We start from the raw sequence: 20,228 nt of genomic DNA on the forward strand, positions 1-20,228 counted from the left end.
TGAGGAACAGAAATGAGTCAGGATGGACTGCGTGGACCTTCGTCTTTACCTCGCAGGGCAGGGGCAGCCAGGTGACCGTCATGTAGGTGTGCAGCATTTGGAGCTTGGCCTCCAGAGACAGAGCCACGCTGGGGAGGAGGGGGGGAGGGAGAGAGAGAGAGGCGAGAGAGAGAGAGAAAAACAGAGAGAAAGAAACAAGTCAGAATCCAGCAGGGCCAGACACACACACACAGGCCGAGCGTGGAAATACAACCATTTCTGCAGTTTATGCTGCTGGAGACGTTATGTTGAAACACAATATTCCTTTTATTATTGGGAGATGAGAGAAGAAGAAGAAGAAGAAGAAGAAGAAGAACTACTTTGCATAATTACAGCAGCAAAAACTGTACAGTGCAAAAAGATCGAGAAGATTGAGAATTATATTAATTAAAGAATTAAGGAAATAAAAAATGAAAATAAGATATCAGTAGGTATAAACGGAAAATACCTGGAGCAATAAACTGAGAGGACATTCTGGCACAAGTGGCAACTGTCTCGATAAAAATCCTTCTACCTTTAGCAGCCCCATATAATTTAAAATACGCTTCAGTAAAATACTTCCATGTCACAAAGGAAACTCGCCATCTCCAAGGTTCATGACACCACCCTCAACCAGGTGTTGGCTAAACATATTATTCTCTGGAACACGTTTTTTTTTTTTTTTTTTTTTTGTAACTGAGTCTGAGATGGAAGAAAAACCTTCACAATTGGGCCTTAAAGTGTCTTCTTTGAAACAAAACGATAAGCAACTGCACCGGCAGCAATATTATCTCTTTCTATTCATCAGAATGAGACATCCAGCGGTTCAACAACTCACGTCAATAATGTTGCAGTCTGTTTTTAAAACCAAGCTGCTATTTTAAAGTTCCTGCTCTGGGTCCATTCATAGAAGGTATTTAGCGCTAATCTTACAGTGACTAGCGCTGGCGCTAATCTGGAGTCAAGGGTCAATCCCTGCACGATGACGCTCGCTGCTGATGTGACGGAGCCGTTTACGCAAGCGTGCGCAGCCGTGAGTGCGCAAGAGCAGCTCCGCCCCCTCAGAGTTGTTACTGTGGGGGCGGGAGGAGGAGTGGGAGGGGCAGGGGCAGGGGCAGGGGGAGGGGGAGGACCTACCTCGCCAGCATCACGTTGTCCGTGTCATCTTTGCCCCACTCCCAGTCTTTGCCGGGGTCGACGGCAAAGTGAAGAGGCAGCATCTTGTGCTCCGAGTCAGTGAGCGGAATCACGACTGATGACAGAGACGGGAGAGGAAAAACAAACAGGAGAACCGCTTTAATCTAGCACTTTGAAGACATACATACTTACATAAGTGCTATCGACAGCCTGCCGGGCCTGAGCAATGTTTTTTTTGGGTGGTGGGGGGCTGGAGTGGGGGGGACTGATGCAGTCAAATATATATTTTTTTTAGTGCGGTTATAAAAAGAGAGAAATCAATTCCTGGGAACGTCCTGGAATTTAAAGACACAGCTGGGAACAAACAGGCTGAGAGAGCTGAGTGATTTCAAGGCATCTCTAAACTCCTCTCATGTTAGATCCAAGACATAGTCGTTAATAGGTCATCAGTCTTCCACCAATATTTTTCACTAATTGAGTACAATAGAGAAATTATATCAATGCTTCAGATTGTCCGAACAGATAATTACATACAAACAATTTCGATGCGGACTGAACCTGTTTTGACATTCTGTGCAGACAGAACACGGTTTCATTTAAGTACTTACACGTTGACGCAACAAGACATTTTTTTTTCAACATACAAATGCGTTAAGTGTGGATGACGAGGTTGCGAGCCTCTACCTTGCTCTTTGGAGCTGCCCTTCTGCTCCATGGACACGAGGGCGGAGAAGTGAGCCTGGTCGTACGCCAGCACCAGGGGCGAGCGATGGCAGCTGGCGGCCGGCACCTCCAGCGGCAGGTAGATGCCTCCGAACGGGATGGGAGCGAAGGCTGCGGGGACACGGCGAGGACATGAGAGGTCTTTAGTGAACGACCTCAGAGCGAGCAGCGAGTCAGGAGCTAAAGATGTAACACAAAGTCAAGAGTCCTGAGAGTTTTAGCCAAAATAACACTCATGATGATGAAGACTTCAGGCTCTCCTGGCTGTGCCACCTTTCTGTGCACTAACTTTAAGCCATAAACAAAAGGCGTGTCGCAATAGTTGGCAGCGGCGAGCGCGCTTTGTTTCAACATGCCTGAGAGACCAGACAGGTCACTTCATGAGGAAAAGTAGGGCGAGCCAATCAGTGAGGAGGGAGGGGGCGGGTAACTGGTCATTAACAACAAAACGAGTCCTTGTGCCCTTTGAACCCAACAAGGCGTGGGAACGGCTCCGTGCCGATCCCTGCGCAATCAAGATGATGAATTGTGTCATAAAATCAGGGGAACTTCAGTTGCACGGAACAGTGCCGCTTGCCATGTGGCGCCTTAACTACGACTGTCAAGAGCCATCTCCAAGTTGACAGTGAAAATTTAGATGGCAGCTGTTATTTTTTTTCTCTCCCCGGTAACCAATTCATCGCTTGTGTACTGGAACTTCAGTCACAACTTAGCTCAAGCTTTTTAAAACTGCAGGATGTCCAATTTCTCTACATTGTTTTTTGCAAAGCTGCAGCACGGTGCAATTTTCGGTGTTTCTCTTCCAACGGTTCCTTCTTCCTCGAACCTGTGGCTTTTCTCTTAAAACTTTCCTTGTGCAATTAAAATGAATAGAATCTCCTTATTATTGTTTCTTTTTTAGAAGTTACCCTCTCCTCCAGAGTCCCTCAGCATGGTGTCGGCCACCACCACTATCGGCCTCTTGAGCACGTGAGCCAGGACGAAGACGTGAAACTCCTCCAGACTCTCGTACACGGGTTCGTCCGAGGAGTCCGGCCTGAGTGCAGCAAGCAGCAACAACAACGACGACAGGGACGTCAACAGAGGCAACATTGTTCATCCAGCCACAAAAAAAAACAAAGATTAGACTAAAGATCCATGTTTTTAAAAGAAGACACTGCTTTAATTAGGAGATAATTCATCACTATCAATGGTGAACTGTGTGTTTGTGGTTGGGGAAACCATTCAAAGTCAACATCAGTCAGAGATTTGTTCTTATTCAATCAAATGAAATAATAAACCCCAGAGTGGGAAAAATAAATACAATATGACAAACTAAACTTTCTTTCTTCAGATGGCGAGCTCAGCGGGTTCACATACTCGGCACCGTCCGGTGGGCAGAACTCACCCGCTGGTGCCGTTGGTGCTGTAGTGTATCCTGGGCTCGCTGGAGGCCAACTTCAACAATTCGTTCCACTCCTTCTGCCACTCCTCCTCCGTGTACACCAGGCCAGACTGAGGAGAAAGGAAAGGCGCGCACGCATGCACGCACGCACACACACACACGCCATTTAGAGAGGGAGTGTCGAATGTCACAAAAGCATGCGCTGACGTTATGTTGTTCCAGCACAAGATTACAGGGTGACAAGCGAGGGAAGAATTTCAGACAGAACAGCAACATAAACATGGTGGCACACCAGCCAGATGATTGTGAGGGACGCAGTGTTAGTGTCAGTTTCTTTTCTTTGCTGAACCGCTGTAACAACAACAACAACAACAACAAAACATCTCAATGTTGTTGTCACCACATGGTGGTTCCAGGAACAACGAGGCTGACCAAAAAGTGTAGCCTTGTTTGAGTCATGAGAGGGGGAAAACCAGCCTGGGGTGAACCATGATCCTTTACGCTCTGCTTTGCAGATGCAGGAGAATTTAAGAGCAAACAGTGCTGGGGAATCAAGTGACGACAAACTCCTGCTGTCTGGTGAAGCTGTGAAGCTCCTCTGGGGGTTGACGGACAGCAGAGGCGGGGAGCCGACACGAGGCACAGCTGCTCTGCAATGCACACCCGGGCCAGTGTAACCCAGGATGAGTCCGTCTCTGGGCCGGCTACGTCGCCTCGCAGCAGGGAGGTTGTCGGTTGGATTCCCTGGATCTCCTCCTGGCATCTGCGTTTGCTGGTTCGGCCCAGATAATTGGGCTTCTCGCACAGTCCAAAGACACGCATACTTGGCTGACTGGCAACACTGTCTCTCTGTGTGAACCTGTGATGAATTGGCCACCTGTCCAGGCCGTCACCAGGCCTTCACCCCAAACACTGTCGGGATAAGACCCAGCCGTAACGCCCCCTAAGATATGAGTGCAGGATAAGCAGTGATAGGAAAATAGATTGGAAATGGAAATAAGAGCCTGAGACTTTGATACGGTTGGATGCAGACCAACTGCAGATAAACGCTCCCTCTTTTGTTTGCCAACGGCCCACTCAAGAACGCCTCGGCTCGGAGCCGGTGACATGACCATGCCACGGAGGCCTCTGAGCTCGCTGCGCAAGAATGGCATTTGTGCACCATCTCCCTCATGGCTATCTGCCGGCCGTCTACAAACGCTTTAAAAACACAGTCAGCAGCAGCAGTCTGACTTCCTTTTAAGGGGGGAAAGATCGCTGCCTGCTGCGAAAACAAAGGAAAAAAAAAGAAAAAGCAGTATCCTCTTTTCACCTTTGCAATGCACAGTTTTCACATGAGCCCGAAGAGCCACACTCACAAGAGTTTGATTGCAAGGCTGAGAAAAATGTTTTTCTTCTGTGTTGCTTGAAGGTGATTGAGATCAAAAACAAATATTTAACCTTGATAGAGGAAAAAGAGGGGGGGCTGCATTTGACTGGCCCGGATGATGCAGTCATGCAGTCATTTTAATCTCACCATTAGATTACAAAGGTCTAAACATAAATAAATGAAAGATGGAATTGTTATGCGCCTCTGATTCTCGTTATGGTTATGTGACCGAGCTCTGGGACTGCAGGCAAAAAGGAAAAAGCCAATCAGCAACTACAGGCGTTTGGCATTTAAAGAAGCGGTCAAGCGGTGGAAAAAAAAAAAAAAAAAAAAAAGCATTTCACTTTAACTCCGTTGTCTGTGAATGCGCAGCACTTCCTGGTTCGCCAGGCGACTTCCGCCCCTCACTGCGCCTGTGCACTCATCGATCATGAAGGCTCGCCGGAGAGCTGGGCCACTGACCTCCTTGTTCTGCTGCGTCTGCTGCCACCTCCACCTGCGCTTCAGAGCCTCCTTCTCCACGCCGCGGTCCATCAGCACGTACAGAGACTTCCGCAGCATCAGGTCCCGGTCGTGGAAACCCCACATTCCTGCACCCAACAAAGCACAAAAACCAGCTCAGCCACAGCACAGAAGATTGTACAACCCGCTGGAAAAAAAGGCAGAATGTGTGGACGTCGCCAAGCCATGAAACTATCCAGCAGAGGCACAATGGGAGCTTCAGGCACGTCTGAACATTATTAATTTTCCTGCCGGGGCCTCCGGTGTGGGCCGCAGAGGTCGCCCGAATGTGCACGGCAGCGTTTTAAAACACAATTAGCGCTCTGACTAACAACGGCCCCTTCATAATTACTGCTAATGGAGTGCCAGTCTGCACTTTATTGGGGTCTTGTTAGCGAGGTCTGCGATACTCACCGAGCGAGGCGGCGTGCAACAGGCAATTTCCGTCTCCACTTGTTGCCAGTGGCAACAGACTCTGGCAGTTTGAGACCACTTTTGTCCACCAGTTTAATCGTCCTGCGAGGAAGAAAAGAAAGGGGAGATTAGAAAAAAGGACGGGAGAAAAACAAAAGGACAAATGTACCGTGTAGGATAGAAGCACTTTATAAAACAAAAAATATAAAAGCAAAGAAACCGGCTTCAACTGGTGCGGACTGAAACTATTCAGGCACAACCGTTGGCGCCATTGTTCTGTTTACTATTATTAGTTCAACGACAGATGACAAAAAAAAAAAAGCAAGAGTCTTCGTCCTCTACTGGGAAATCTTTAATCCCTTATTGTTATTTCACACTTGACGGAGCATATTTGCATTCCCGCGCATGTTTGTTAATTTGTCCGGCGTGCAGAGATTTTGTGTTGTTATGCAAAGTGGGGTTTCAGGTGAGGATTAAGTAGCACAGACTGGTGCAGATCAAAAGTGTGCTGAGGTTGAACAGGCTGTAAAACAGAGAGTTGTAACTCGCGGCCGTGTAAAGTCCAACCTGATTTCTCAGAGGAAAAGCACAGAGAAACTTTTCAGTTTCCCAGCTCCAGCTTACCGGCGTGCTCCAGGGCCACCATCATGGACTGCTCGATGAGGTCCCTCTCGATGAAGCTGCGGAAGTCGTCCCGGTACACGGTGAGGTCAGGTAGTTGGAAAGTGCACAGGGGCATGTCAAGAAGCAGCTCGCTGCTGGGGCCTCCAGTGTTTGAGACGTGGCTGCGGGCCAAGGACACGATGGTGGAGCTGGCGTGGGAGATTCCCCTCGACAGGCGCTTCTCTGTGGCTAGGAAGAGACAAAAATAATACATACAACATTAAAAAAAAAAAAAAAAAAAAAATCAAAAACAAAAATCTTGAACCCAGATCGTGGCGGCCTGCTGTTTAACCAGGAGCACAGTGGCCTTAGACGGTCTTATGCAACCTCGACGACTTTACCTTGCACCACCTCGTCCTGGCGGTGGAGGACGGGCCGCCCGACCCTGGCCATCTCCTTCTCCGGAGGCAGATAGGTCCTGTCCTCGGCGAACGAATACGTCAAGTTCCCGGCGTGCACCTGTCGCAGCTGCTCAAAGTCGCTGAGGGCTGCGGTGAAGTCCCAGTTCTTTCCTACAAGACGGAGCAAGAGGGAGAGAGAAGTGACGCCGAGTGGCTGAACGTCGGGTCTGCGACCTCGATCCTCTGGCACTCGGGCGAGTGACACACCCCGGAATGAGTTTAAATATTTACAGCGAGTCAATACGGTGACGGGCCGCCTTATCTCACCTTAAGGCCTCTGACTCACTTCTTTTCAGGGCAGAATGAGGAGCGGGACTCGGCTCGCTGCTGTTCACCGCATTGCACTACATCTTTTAAGCCATATTCTTATCCGCAACATGCTCTGCTGCTGCTGCTGCTGCTGCTGCTGCTGCTAGGCAACAGGAGCCAGGTCGACTTCAGCCATACTTTTACTCTTGTTGGTGTAGGATAGTATAATTAACTGTAACATGGCTGGGGCACCGGCTGGAGCAAATGTCCTTCTGGCAGCCGTTCATAACATTTTCCTTATCATTCAACAGACTGTAAAAACACTGAAAAAACTGAAAACAATGAGCCTGAAATAAAACCGACTCTAAATCAGAACTCACCCTGCCTCCCTCCCAGCTCCCGCCCACTCACCCTCCAGCAGATCTCTGGCCAATCCCGGTTCGGCTCCAGTGGAACGGACAAAGTCGGATAGGACTGCGTCCATATCCACGGTCATGTGATCATGAATTCACAGGTTTACGGCGGGTGTCCAGGCAGAAAAATGTAATAAAAACAAACAAAACATTAAGAAGGTGGGGGTGGGGCGGGGCGGGGCGGGGGGGTGGGGGGGTGGGATAAAACAAAATCTCCAATAAGATGAGTGGAGGGGTGAGGCCCAGTCTTCTGCCTTGTGTTAGTCGTCCAGCCGCGCCTGAAAGAGAAGACGAATGAAGTTTAGATTAAATATGCAGAAGAAACATCAAAGGTGGCACTTTTCAGGAATGCCTCATTTATTGAGTTTGCCTAAAACGTCGAGCGAATTGAAAATGAAAAAAGAAAAACACAAAAAAACAAAAAACAAAGGGGTGCCAAAGCCTCTTGTGAAGTTACTTGGTGTCAATAAATCAGCTGCGTCAAGCGAAACGACGTCACAGGATGCTGTGACACAGCTCCAGGAAAGAGCAGATGTAAACAGAAGAAGCAGCAGAATGGAGAAAAGCTTTCAGGGATTACGTTCGACCGGACAAGTCGTAATTACTCTTGTAGCCACGATTTCCCCGCTTGTTGTGGAAACATCTGGGGACACGGAGAGAAGCTGAGCGCTCACGTGAGCTGGACACTCGTTGCGTCAGAGTTTTGTTCCGCAAGTTTGTCTCTATTTTGCTTCAGCTCAATAAAACCACCTCAAAGTGAGCGTACAATGTTTTTTTAATTTTCACTTTTCAAAATAAAGTATTTATTCATTCATTCATTCATTAGAAGATGTTTTTTCACACTTTGCCGTTCAAGTGCAATATTCTTTACAACGCATGTTGAAAAGGCTTCATGGAAACGCAAGCATTGTTTACAACAACAGTGAAAGAGAAGCCTGATGATGTCATGACCTGCCTTAACCTCTTTAGAAATGCAAACATGTTGTGGCCTTTTGTCTTCTTTTTTTTTTCTTCCCCCCTCCCCAACTCGACGCCTTTCTCAGCCACCTGCCCGGCCCGGCCTGACACGACCCGACCCTCACGGGTTTGATGCCTTCGAGTCAAATGACGACTCACGCAGGCAGGTTGCTCATCATTTGAGCGATGCCACATTGTGGTTTTGGTTTGTTCAGTTCAGTTTTTCTTTTCTTTACCACTGACATATGAGGACAGAGTGACATCCATTCAAAAAAAACAGAGTCAGAACTCCAGGTCTCTGCCTTTTTTATAAGCGACCTTCTTTCTAACCAGTGGACGTTCTTTCCAACCAGACCAACACAGCGGGAAGCACCCGGGCAGAGGCGATATCACACAGACACCGCGTGATAACGGAAGTCAGTCCTCTGTGGGGAGGGACGGGACCCTCCGGGGCGAGAAACGTAAACAAACGGCAGAGATTAAATCCACTTTCACTTTGCGTCGCTCCAAGTAAGAAAAACAAACAGCAGCGACTGAATCAACAGCCGATATTTAGCCATGTTCAAAAGTCTTTTTTCTTGTTAGTCAAATATTCCGAACGGCGCACAAACAGCGACTTGGATTCCTTCAAAAGAGCCCGTGTGACATCAATTATCATATCTTTGGAGAGATGGATAAGTGGACAGAAGGATGCTGCTGATGGCTGTTGCTGAAACCGACGCGGGAGCGCTGTGAAGGCTGAAAGGACAGGAGCGGTGAGTCAGCGTCCGTGTGTGCTTCCTACAAAAGAAGCGCAGCGGTCATCAATAAGCAGCCGCAACCACAAAAAAGACATGAATCAAAGTAACACCGTCCGGGGTCGTGTGCGTGTGTGTCAATAATCTGAACTCCCCTGATGGACCCGTCCTTCACTTCTCTCTCTTGTTCCATTTTACGCAAAAGCGTCCATGCTCAAAAACTGAAAATTCTTTTGTGATGTCACAAAGGGCACCGATTACTCTCGAGGGTGAGTGTCAACACCCCGGGCTATGTGTTGGCTCCGCCCCCCCCCCGAGACCACCTTGTTTTGGTGTCCCTCCCAACATGTGACGAGACTGACAAGGCAGCACTGAAAGCAGGGCGGACTGCAAACAGAGGGCTAAATATGATGTTGCACTAAAACTTAAGCAGAACTACTGAAGTTTACTGCGAAATCTAAAGCATCATGATGACTAAGAAGCAATAATAATAGAGAAATCCTTCAATAAGCAGACTCAGTTGTTCTCTGAGTGATTAATGCCATGAACTGTCCGGCCAAAAACGGAACCCAGACCTTTCGGAATTTGCCGTTTCTCACCCCACGGCCGTCTATTCTCATCCGTCCTCTGGCTCATCCACCACCCAGTGTTCCTGCCTCCTCTGTGACTCAGTCGACCCTTTTCCACAGCGCCGGATGACTCACGAGTTTACTCTCCTCTTACACCTCTCCATCACGCTCTCGCTCCGTGCCTCCCTCGCTTCCTTCCATCGCTGCTGCAGCCGAGGCCACGGAGAGGGAGGCGAGCAGACTTTTCAACACAGAAAGGCCTTTTCTCTCCGCCGGTGGATATTTCTGGAGCGCTCCAGGTACTCAGTAGGCAGCCTACTCGGCAGGCTGGCCTGCCTCACAGTCCCGCAGCCGCTCAAATTTCGGGAGGCTAAACCGTTGGTGTTACACGCTCTGTGCATAAAAACAGATATTCATTCAGATTCCGACTGGTATCAGTAAAGCATCTGGTATCCAGGGGGCAGTGGAGAGAAGAAGAAGAAGAAGAAGAAGAAGAAGAAACAAAACTACTGGAGTGTCACTGCCTCTTGGTTGATTTTAATATACAGCGCAGAGAGCAACATGACCAATCAGACACAGTTATATACATAACTGTCAGTATGTATATACACGTAACAGCAACAGAGTTTCCTGATTCTTTGACGACTGTAGCTGTTTTGTTTTTGTTTTTTGCTTAACTGGGTGCGTTTAAAGTAGTGACTCGCTAACCTCCCCTTCCACCAGCATCCCCATGGCTAGCTGCGGTGAAACTGACAAAACATGAGCGTGTGGGACCGGACTCATGTTTAGGTTCAATGCGAGATGTTCATGTGACACGGGAGGGGTGGGGGTGTGGCGTAGGGGGGGGTCAATAGGGGTCACGGTGGGTCCCCTATTGGTCAGAGAAAAAGGTGTAAAAACAAAAAAAAACAACAGCTGAGAGCGGAGAGAAGACCATTGAACTAACACATTCTGAACTGGATCAAAATGCCGTACTTTCTACCTTTAACCTTACCATTGATAAGGAAGAAGAAAAAGGCTATTAGGATTTATATGCTAGGGTTTAAAATTCACCATATAAACCAGCAACAAAACAAAGCAGCATTTACCAAGCGCTTTATTATTTTCATTTTAATTCATAGTTTATTGATGCAAGATCAAATTCTGGGAACAGAAATTAAACCTTAATGACTCCTTAAAATTGAATGCTTCACAATTAGCAGGCCGGTTTTTCCATAAACGGTGGGAATAATGTCTCGGTGGTGGGGGGGGGGGGGGTGCTCAGAGCGGCAGGACTGGCCAGTGATTTGTGTCTGGGATGGCCGAGCTTTTGTCTGGCAGGAGGGCTTATGTAAGCAGAGCCGCTGACAACACGTGGGTGCTGAGACGAGCGCCGGGAGGACGGACGGGAGGGATCACAGGCGGGGGGGGGGGTGGGAGCGGGTGGAGATAGGGACGGCCAGCGGTGGGCCAGGACGCTGGGCGGCGGCCAGTAGCTCGGCCACGTTCAGCTCCGAGGTCGAGGGAACACGCTAGCTCCATGTTAGCGTCGGTCACCTCGGAATAACGGCCACCAACACTGAGGCTGCGGAGCTGAACAGGTGCCGTTTCCTCTGGTAAAACGGACCAAGACGTGACTGAGACGGCGTCCAAGTCCAGCTCTGTCCCATCACGGAGGTTTTATTAGACTCAGGACTCATCGCTGAGGAGGAGCCGAGCGTGAAAATCTGCCGACCAAATGGCCAAAACAGCCACGTTTTCCAAGCCGCTCCGCATCAGTGAGACGTTTTTAGAAGAAGAAGCTCTCCATAATACATTTCCAGTTCCAAACATCTGACTCACTGTTCACACATTGAACTTATCCATCTGGCAACAACACAGTCAGTCCAAATTCCTCATCTAAATCTAATGTGTTTTTCAAAGGAAGGTCTTGATTTTTTTAAGCCACATTCTCGGGTCAAAAGAGGTATATTTAAAGAAGCTGTAGCTCAATCTCCTTTCTCTGCTCTTCTGTGTCTCTTGCAGGGGACATTTACAGCTGTTTTGTGATGGTTTTTCAGTTTTTTCGGGGCCCAACTGTTCAAAGTGAATCAGCAGAAACGACGAGTGGTGTGTCAGGGAAAAAAAAAAAAGACCGCACGACAGCGAGGCCTGCAGCTCAGCGCCTGCTGAGGATGCTAGTGCTCTCACAGCTGCTGTGTCATGCTTTGCTGTGTGTGCGGCTACTAATGGAAGGTCACTCAATACAGCGCGACCTAAATTATGAGACAGCCAAGACCCGGATCTCTGAAGCGCAGCTTTGCCGGTAAGATGAAGGCGGAGTAAAACTGCTGAATAAAACATGTCCGAAAAAACAGAGCAGAGAAAGTTTGGCTATTTCTGCTCCGAACTGTAGTCAATATATTAAATAAATTCTCTTCAGATCTACTGAAGACAGGAAGGTGTGAGGCTGGAAGGTCTCAGTGGACCAGGGGGAAACAGGGTCACTGAGGTTCAGGTGTCAACATGTCACTGTTGGTTCACTGAGGTTGGATTCAATGAGTGAAACAATGATTTGCTTCGCAAATGATTTGTCATGAAACTGATAAGATCTGTAGTCCCTTTGTTATTTGTACAGCTGGGTTTTGCAGCATGAGGATCAAGGATTTTTTTTCCCTGAGGAAAGGTGAAAATATGTCTTCAGAGAAACATTTTGTCTGTGTTCACACAATGCACGCAGACGGAAACTTATTGAACTATTCCTCCCCCCTCGGAGTGTTTTCATGGAGTGGTGACGAGTGCGTTGGATTCAGAGGCGGGAGGCGGCCAGGCTCGCTCTGAATAATCTATCAGTGCAGCAGACAAACAAAGGCTGCAAGGAGACCAAGGGAGGAAGTAAAAACAAAGGTGTGGCAAGATGGCTCTGCTTTAGCCGCGTTTATCAGCCGAGAAGCGTAATCTGGTTAGTGGCTGAGCCCAGGCAGCCTACACTCAGCGTTACGTAACAGGAGCGCAGCGGCTGCCGAGGGAAGCTAAGGGGGAGGTGGTGGAGCGGGAGGAGGAGAGGGAGAGGGAGGAGAGGGAGGATGCTGCTACTGCTGCTGCTGGACGAAGCCTTTGCGCAGTCACTGATGCTCACCTCCTACAGAAAACGGGTGTCTGCTGCAGGATCTGGAGGACGGGCAGTGTGTCCGACACAGTGTGGAGCCTTGCAGAGCAGGCACCAGGCCCTGCTCAGCTGCTGTCTGCGTCCTATCGAGGGAGTTTGACCACGCATGTAATTGTGTTTACAAAAACAACACAGGCCGATGCATCCACACAAACACAATTAAAGCGTGAAATTCGGTTTATCTTTTTTTTTTCCTTCTCTGCCCCAAACTCCAATTAATTTTCAACACATCTCGTTTCGTGGAGTGGAATTGCACCGTCTTTTCCTTTGATCTTCACACTTTAGAAGCTGTTTGGAACCTGACTGGCTGTTTGGGGGAGACGTGAGGGTGTTGAGCAAAACTTATTTGAAGAAAAAGAAAAGTCCAGTCCAATGTCATCTTGTGTTTAACAGCTGATTTATCAGTTATTAGCTCATGCCACTGCCCTGTCCACCATTCTGACCTCAATGTGGCTGCGGAAAGAGGAAATAATGCAGAAAATATCCAAAGCAATCTTCAAAATTTCCACAGTGTCAGTTCTTCTGTAAGGACAGGCAAGTGGGTCAGTGCAACACTCACAACGACAATGCCCAAGGGTTTGTATAATGCTACAGCACATAATGCACTGCGAATATATGCTTGGGTGTGTGATCGCTTGCTGGTACAGCACAGTAACTCCATATCTTCTATATCAATGAGGAAAAAAGTGCTAAACTCTCATTTTAAAAGGAAAATAATTAAATTAAGGCAAACTAAACAAAAAAAAAAAATTCTGTCTGTTCGCCACTTCTGGCTGCCGACATTCTGTCGAGCTTGCAGACGTGTGGGACCATTAGTGAGGGTGGGAGACCAACGCCTTTTGTGCCCATTGGCTAAAATATAGAGAAATCAATAAAGTAAATTGGAGAGCCAACATTTCCCCTGGACAAAAGGAAGTCTAGCACTAAAATGGTCATTGCAGAATAATCAATAGGCCCCAAAGGGCGGCAGTGAAAGCACAATGTCCGCAAGGAGGCGGGGCCTGCGCCCTCATTAGCGAGCCGGCGGAGGGTTTCCACCAATCAGAAATCTAGTGAGTGTGAATCATAAAGATTTTTTTGGTGGGTGAATAACAGCAAAATACTGATCTTACAACATGAATACTTTAGTCCAAGTAAAGAGGAGGAGTTTAGCTATGTTTATATTGCCGACACTGTTAAATCATATGAAGACTCTGAAGGACGGCGGATTTAAAATTCATAGGAGGAAAGGTTTTCGCCACCACGCAAGGAGAAACTAACAACCCTGGAAACTTGTGAAGTATTGCAAAAAATAAATAAATAAATAAACTTTTTCCCCCACAGTTGTGAAACCCCCTAATTAGGACTTGACCGCCAGCTGCGGCTGTGCATGCGAGCGTGACGTGCAACACAAAACCATATCCGAGGGAGCGCACGCGCGCACGCGCACACGCGCGGCTGATGAAAGGGATTCCACGGCGAGTGTTTGCCCTCTGGGAGGCTGTGCCACTCAAGCCGCTGCACTCCCAAAGCTGTCCAGTCATCACACAAAAATCTGCCGAGTCCAGCTTCTCTCCCATGGCCTCCCTTCTCCCTCATGCTGGCTGAGAAACACCCAAAACCGGATCCATGTGAACCCGCTTCTCATTTCTCCGCCGAGGCAGAATCGGGTCCGGTGGGGGCGACACGTCCGCTAGCTGTTCCTGAGGCGGCTTTGGAACGTCCTCGCTGCAGCCGCTGCAGCTAAATAAAGCTGGATCCGAGTTCCGAGTTTGTTGCTTATCATATCCGAATAATTCAATCAAACACCAGCGTCTGTGTAAACGGAACATAATCCCAGCGCATACAGCCAGAATCATGACCTAATCTCGGAGATGCCACAATCAGAGCAACCTCCTGTTACAGCTGGTCTAAAAATAATACGCTGGTAATCACAGAGTCAACACAGCCACTCTGCGCCCAGCCGGGTGGGTTAGGCGCGAGGCAACAATGTTTCTGCTCCACTGGGAACAAAACAAGCTGGAAAATATCTGCGTTTGTGATAATTCTATTTTGACATGGGTTTAAGACACTGGGAAATAGTCCTGTCTTTAAGTGACATAGATGGCATTACAATCAGTTTATCAACTTTACGTAGGCATCTGAGGACTTTGCGGTTGTTTCGAAGAAAAAGCCCATTCAGATATTCTCCACATCGCAATGTTTCTCTGGGATCAATTGGATAAATATGGCATCATGGCTCCATGGGTACAAAATGATGCATTTGAAGTGCATTCAGACTGGCTATGTGATGACATGTGTCACCACCGTAGAGCACATCCATGCTGTAGAGTCACCTGTCTACTGTTTTCTCGCGGGATTTTAAAATAAAAATAAAAAACAGGTCGGAAAAAAATTAGCACAAAAAACTGGGCTGGAAAAAAATTTGCAAGAAAAACAGGGCAGAGAAAAAAATAGCACAAAAAACAGGGCAGAAAAAAATAGCACGACAAACAGAAATAATTACACTGAAAAACAGATTTATTTATTTTCCGTAGATAGCGTACCCACCATTATCGAAAATCGAGAGTGGATTCTGTGAAAATTAATCTGATCTTTCTTTCTGTTCTCTGTGGCACTAGCTACTGCTTATTTAAGCGGCGTGCTTCAGGCGTTCTTCTTCTTCTTCTTCTTCTTCTTCTTCCGGCTTCAGGGAGTAAACTTGCGGCGCCACACTAGGTCGGGCATAGGTACTACATCGTTTCCAGTCGTTTCCAGCGTCTCCGTGTAAACAGGATTTTTTTTTTTTTTTTTTCGGTTTCGAAAATGTGCGCTTCCAAAGAAAATCCCCAAAGATGGACTTGAATTGTTTTATATTTTTATCGTCACTTTTATCGTCATTGCAATAAATGCCAGAAATTACTGTGATGAATTTTTTTTTTTTTTAGCCCATATCACCTTTCCCTAATAGCTACTCAAAAGAAAAAAAGTCCTTCCTCATCCACACCCCTCAGGTGACTTTCCACAAATGGACAATGTCTCGCTTTGAGGCGGAGTCAGTCTGTGCACTGCACGCTCCCTTCAAACAGGCACCGAATGGCTTTTCACACGACACAAACACAGCGAAACAAGGTGCGAGTTGAGCACGCAGAGCGGCGCTCGGCAGTCGGACAAACGTCGCCTTTCTTTAAAAGAGCCATTAAAATGCTTCACGGCAGTTAGTTTTGGCCTGATGTGGACTCCTGCTGAAACGCACTGGAGCAAAGGAGCGACTGTCCAACCGAGTGGAAGGCGGGAGTATTAGCTTCCAGGGGGTGGTGGTGGTAGTCCTGGGGGGGGTAGTGTTTATCAGAGTGTCTGAGGACTGACGTCATGCCGGAGTGGGTCACGCAGCACGGAGGCATAACACACAAAAACCAGAGAGTTTTTGTGCAGCGTTGACCGTGTGAAACTCAATCACGGCAACTTCAGACGACAACGCAAAAGAAATTGTGAAAAACAGAGTTGAATGTGGCTCAGGTGACGGTCGCCTCTTCTCAAATGGAGGAGGCAAAAACAAAAAGAGAAGCAGCAGCTACTTGGGAGACACTCCCATGTATGAGCGTGAGTGTTTGTACAGGGGGAAAAAAAAATGGATTTTTAACGAGTTGGTGAAGTGTGACAGCGACTAGCTTGAGGAAAGAGCGAGTAGCAAATTGTCAGAGGCGTCAGAACGTGCACAGCAGGTTCGCAGCCAGTCCAGAAATACAGCAAAACGCTCTTGTATGCAGTGTACCAAGTGCTGGAAACAATAATGTCTCTTCGGTCCTGGACCTTCAAGGTGTTGGCTTGTTGTGCTGAGTTCTCCACTGTGACACAAATGCCTTAATTACGTCCAATTTGACACCAAAGCCTTAAAAAAAAAAGGATGCGTTGAGTAACTGGGGCAGTGGCGCTCCAACAACAGGGACGGGCTGATGATCTTTAAAAAAACCTGTTTGTTACTGTACCACAAATGGGACTGATGTTTGCAGGAAGTCATCCGCACGTGATTAGAGACAAAAACACACTTAAGACACTCAGACAAACCTCATGTTGCACATTTCCGAACTACTCTTAAAAGAACAGAACAAAACAAAAACAAAACTGTCCTCATTCTTAATGTTTTGCGGCACTTAAATACAAAATAAAACTTTGAGTTACTATAATTAAAATGCGTAATCGTTTCTTTAAAGTTCTAGTAATTAGTTTTTAAAAAATTGTTTGTTAAAATAAATGTACAATGAAAATGACTGGATGATGACGTTCTTTTAGACAAAATGTTTATATGTTCGAACCGACACTGGAATTATTTTCCACCTTACAAGTTCAATCGTTGCTTCATCAGGCAGCCAATCAGAAGCGGCTTCAGAGGTCCACTGGTCTGTGCCCTGGTGTGTGTGTGTGTGGTGGTGGTGGTGGTGGGGGGGGCGCCACGTCATGCCACTCCACTCCACCCGGGGCCAGTAATAGCCAGTCAAGGGGCGCTAATTAACCACCGCATGGTGCAGGCGACTGTGGAGCGGGCTGCGGGGGACATCGGTGGCATTCCTGCATTCCACATGGAGAGCGGACGTTGCACTGGGCTCAGTGGTCAGCCAGCAGCCAGCAGCCAGCAGCCAGCGCTGTGAACAACTGAAACAGCAGAAAACCGGGGGGCGGGGGAAGGGGTCTCTGATCCGGGGAGGCTGCGGTCTGTCCGCTGCCACTGCCTCACCACTGGCCACACAGCACCAACCGACGGCTCAAACAACTGCTTCACTTATTCTTCCCTTATCGTCTTACTGTTTATTCGTGGCATTTATTCATGGCCAAAGCATGAGAATGAGTAATCGCAATCTCAAAAAGGTCAACATAATTAGGCAGGCATGCCTCACTGCTCCAGAACAAGTCGACCTGACATCAGGTTAGAAAGAAAAGTGGAGAAAGACGCAGAAAGAAGGCGAGCTGGCACTTTGGCGTGCTGGGTGGTTCTATGAGGGGGGCTGGGAGGGCAATGGACAGGAGGAACCTCATAATTCACCCTCCAATGTGTGTGTTTTTTTTTCCTGTTTAGCTTTGCTGAGAGAAAAGTGGAGACGGGCGAGGCAACAGGAGGCGGGCCAACACGGTGTCAGTGTGGATGAGGCCCGGGCCAGAAGGGACGACACCTAAAGAGACCGGCTAGACAACAACACTCACACTTCACAGGAGATCTTCTGCAGCCTGCTCCTGCTGGCACAACCGACTCATGACAACAGGGAGGGAGGGCGGGCGAGCGGGAGAGGCATGAACACACAGGAAAGGTCACCTAGTGGCAACTCACACAACACTCAGCGGCCAACACCTAAAGTCCCAGCAGGGTTGTGGTGTTGGGTTAGCGTCCAAACTCAAACAAAACCAGAAAAATGTACCACCTCACACGGCTTTGCATCACTCAGGTGATTAATGACGCGTCTGCACTGAACACAGCGGGGAAATACACCCTGGTTTCTGGGGGCCCAGTAGGTTTTTCTTTTTTTTTTTATGGCAATAACCACCTTAATTTGGCGGGGTGTGGGGGTTGGTGGGGAAACGAACAAACGCTTTCATTTGCATTTCAACCCTGGAGGAAGACGAGGCATTTCTTCCACGCTCATTTAAACCTTATGCTATTCTGTTTTTGAATTAGTTAAATTTGTTCCGCTCTCGCAAAAAAAAAAAAACAGATGAGAAGTGGTGCTGCACCACGTAAAGTCTAAGAAAAAGAGAGCGAAAGAAAGAAACAAGGTTTTAATATTAGACACAATACGGAGCTGCTGCTGCTGCTGCTGCTAGCTATAGCCAATGGATCAGAGTAGGGCTGCAACAATTAGTCAACATAATAAATCCAGCAATGTGAAAAGTTAAGCGTTGACGTGCCGTGTTATTGTTGTAAACTGCTGAATTATAAAATCAAACTTTGCCGGCTCCATGCTCGTTTGTACCTGCAGTGCAGTACTGAGCGCTGAGGGCGGCAGTGTCGCTCGATGTTTACATCCTGCGAAGAACGGAGAAAAAGGACAGCTTCTTCTCTGGAAAAAGGCTCAAAAACTCCGATCCAAAGTTTCTAAAGTTTAGGAATATGTCGTGGAAAATGAAGCAGCGAGACACGTTAGGTGCAAACTCTGAAGCTCACCTCGCGTTCCAGGGTAGCACTGCGGCGATACGCCAACACCTTAAACGCCGACACCCAGGGGAGGCTGTATCGTCACGCACCGCAGAGAGGAGTTCACAAATAACGTCGAGGATAGATAGCTCGTAGATATTTTTTTACATGACATGCTTATTTGTTAATTAATCATCAGCCTATGACGCAAGTGCCCAATGTTTTTTTTTTTGCACATCGGAAAATCATGGAACAAGCTTGCGAACGATGGTAGTGAGCTATCACATACTTAGGTGAAGTGTTGCATACTCTATTTAAGTTGTTATAAATCTGTTTAGGAACTGTGATAAACACTGCATATAAACTTTAAATCGTGGATTAATATATCTATGATATTTTACATTGACAAATATAACAACTATGTCACATATAAACGCTTTGTGTGTCATTATTTTCATATAATTTGTTTGCAAACGTATGCTGTCAGAGTACAACAGTATAACACAGGTGTGAAGATTTAAGCAAGTTAGGTTAAACGGAAGTCCAAAATAGGCGGCGGAGAAAATAAAGAAAATAATCGTGACTAATCGAAAAAATAATCGATTGATTAGTCGACAACAAACAAAGATAATCGTTAGTTGCAGCCCTCGATCAGAGGGCCGGACCCATTCAAATGTGCGAGGCCTTCCAGAGCGGAATCAGCCTGAATGTGAAGCCGAGCGAGTTGTGCCGAATGTGAAGCCGGTGGCTTAACGAGCAGCCGCCGCCAACACCGCGGGCGGGCCGGCCGTCCCGCTAATGCTCATGTGAATCCCCACGTGCTGCGGGCCGGTGGCCGTGCACAAGAGGGACAAGCCGACGTCACCGCCTGCGTGATGTCATCGCGGGTGACAGGCCGCTCGTCAGGGCAGCGTGGGCGTGTCCCTCCTGGATCAGCGGGGCAGTGGAGGGGAGGGGGGGGGGAGGAGCGACTGACTGACTGACGGCATCTCGGTGTCACATAACAAACTGCGCTGTTTGATAAGGTCGTCACTCACCCGGCTACAGGAATTTTTGCTCCGGGGGAAAAAAAAAAGTCAAACCCAACACATACAGCGCATCGTCGCTGACAAAGGTTATCGTTCTGCCAAGGCAGATAAAAGGCTATGAGGGATCTAATCGCTGTATGTATATTTTTAACCTTCTGACTTGAAACAGAAAGGGTCACTCGAAGGTCACAGCGTGTTTGCTACATGTTGAAAATGCAACTCGAACGATCAAAGAGGAAAACCATATCATGCAGTCAACGACGGTCAACTAGTCAATAAAAACACAATCTAGTTTTAAAAGAGTATATAAAAAAAAAAATCACGGTATTTAGTAGTTTGACAGAAATTTTCTTTCAGCAGAGACAGAACAGTCGCTTGGACCAAGATACAGAGTTAAGCAGTTTCTGAGCGACCTATACGCAAAATTCCTTGATCAATCAAGTGTAAGTCACACAC

General features: G+C 47.6%; 1 protein-coding gene across 2 annotated transcripts in view; it reads right to left on the reverse strand.

Annotated features, from left to right (window-relative positions):
• Positions 1-20,228, reverse strand: part of otud7b (OTU deubiquitinase 7B) — a 30,129-nt gene that overhangs the window by 6,306 nt on the left and 3,595 nt on the right. Inside the window, exons 2-12 of one of the 2 annotated variants that reach the window (XM_076043324.1) lie at positions 12,633-12,745; positions 7,271-7,550; positions 6,551-6,721; positions 6,171-6,398; positions 5,547-5,648; positions 5,094-5,221; positions 3,266-3,372; positions 2,787-2,914; positions 1,840-1,989; positions 1,156-1,270; positions 50-128 (exon numbers count right to left, since the gene is read on the reverse strand). In XM_076043324.1, coding sequence (XP_075899439.1) covers positions 50-128; positions 1,156-1,270; positions 1,840-1,989; positions 2,787-2,914; positions 3,266-3,372; positions 5,094-5,221; positions 5,547-5,648; positions 6,171-6,398; positions 6,551-6,721; positions 7,271-7,355 — 1,293 coding nt within the window. In that variant the 5' untranslated portion in view covers positions 7,356-7,550; positions 12,633-12,745. The remainder of the gene's footprint in view (positions 1-49; positions 129-1,155; positions 1,271-1,839; positions 1,990-2,786; positions 2,915-3,265; positions 3,373-5,093; positions 5,222-5,546; positions 5,649-6,170; positions 6,399-6,550; positions 6,722-7,270; positions 7,551-12,632; positions 12,746-20,228) is intronic. The other variant, XM_076043323.1, reaches the window with a different exon arrangement.

This window comes from Nelusetta ayraudi, unplaced genomic scaffold, assembly GCF_046127955.1.
Source record: "Nelusetta ayraudi isolate G7.1 ecotype Tasmania unplaced genomic scaffold, CSIRO-AGI_Nayr_v1 ptg000074l, whole genome shotgun sequence".
NCBI classification, from domain to species: domain Eukaryota; kingdom Metazoa; phylum Chordata; class Actinopteri; order Tetraodontiformes; family Monacanthidae; genus Nelusetta; species Nelusetta ayraudi.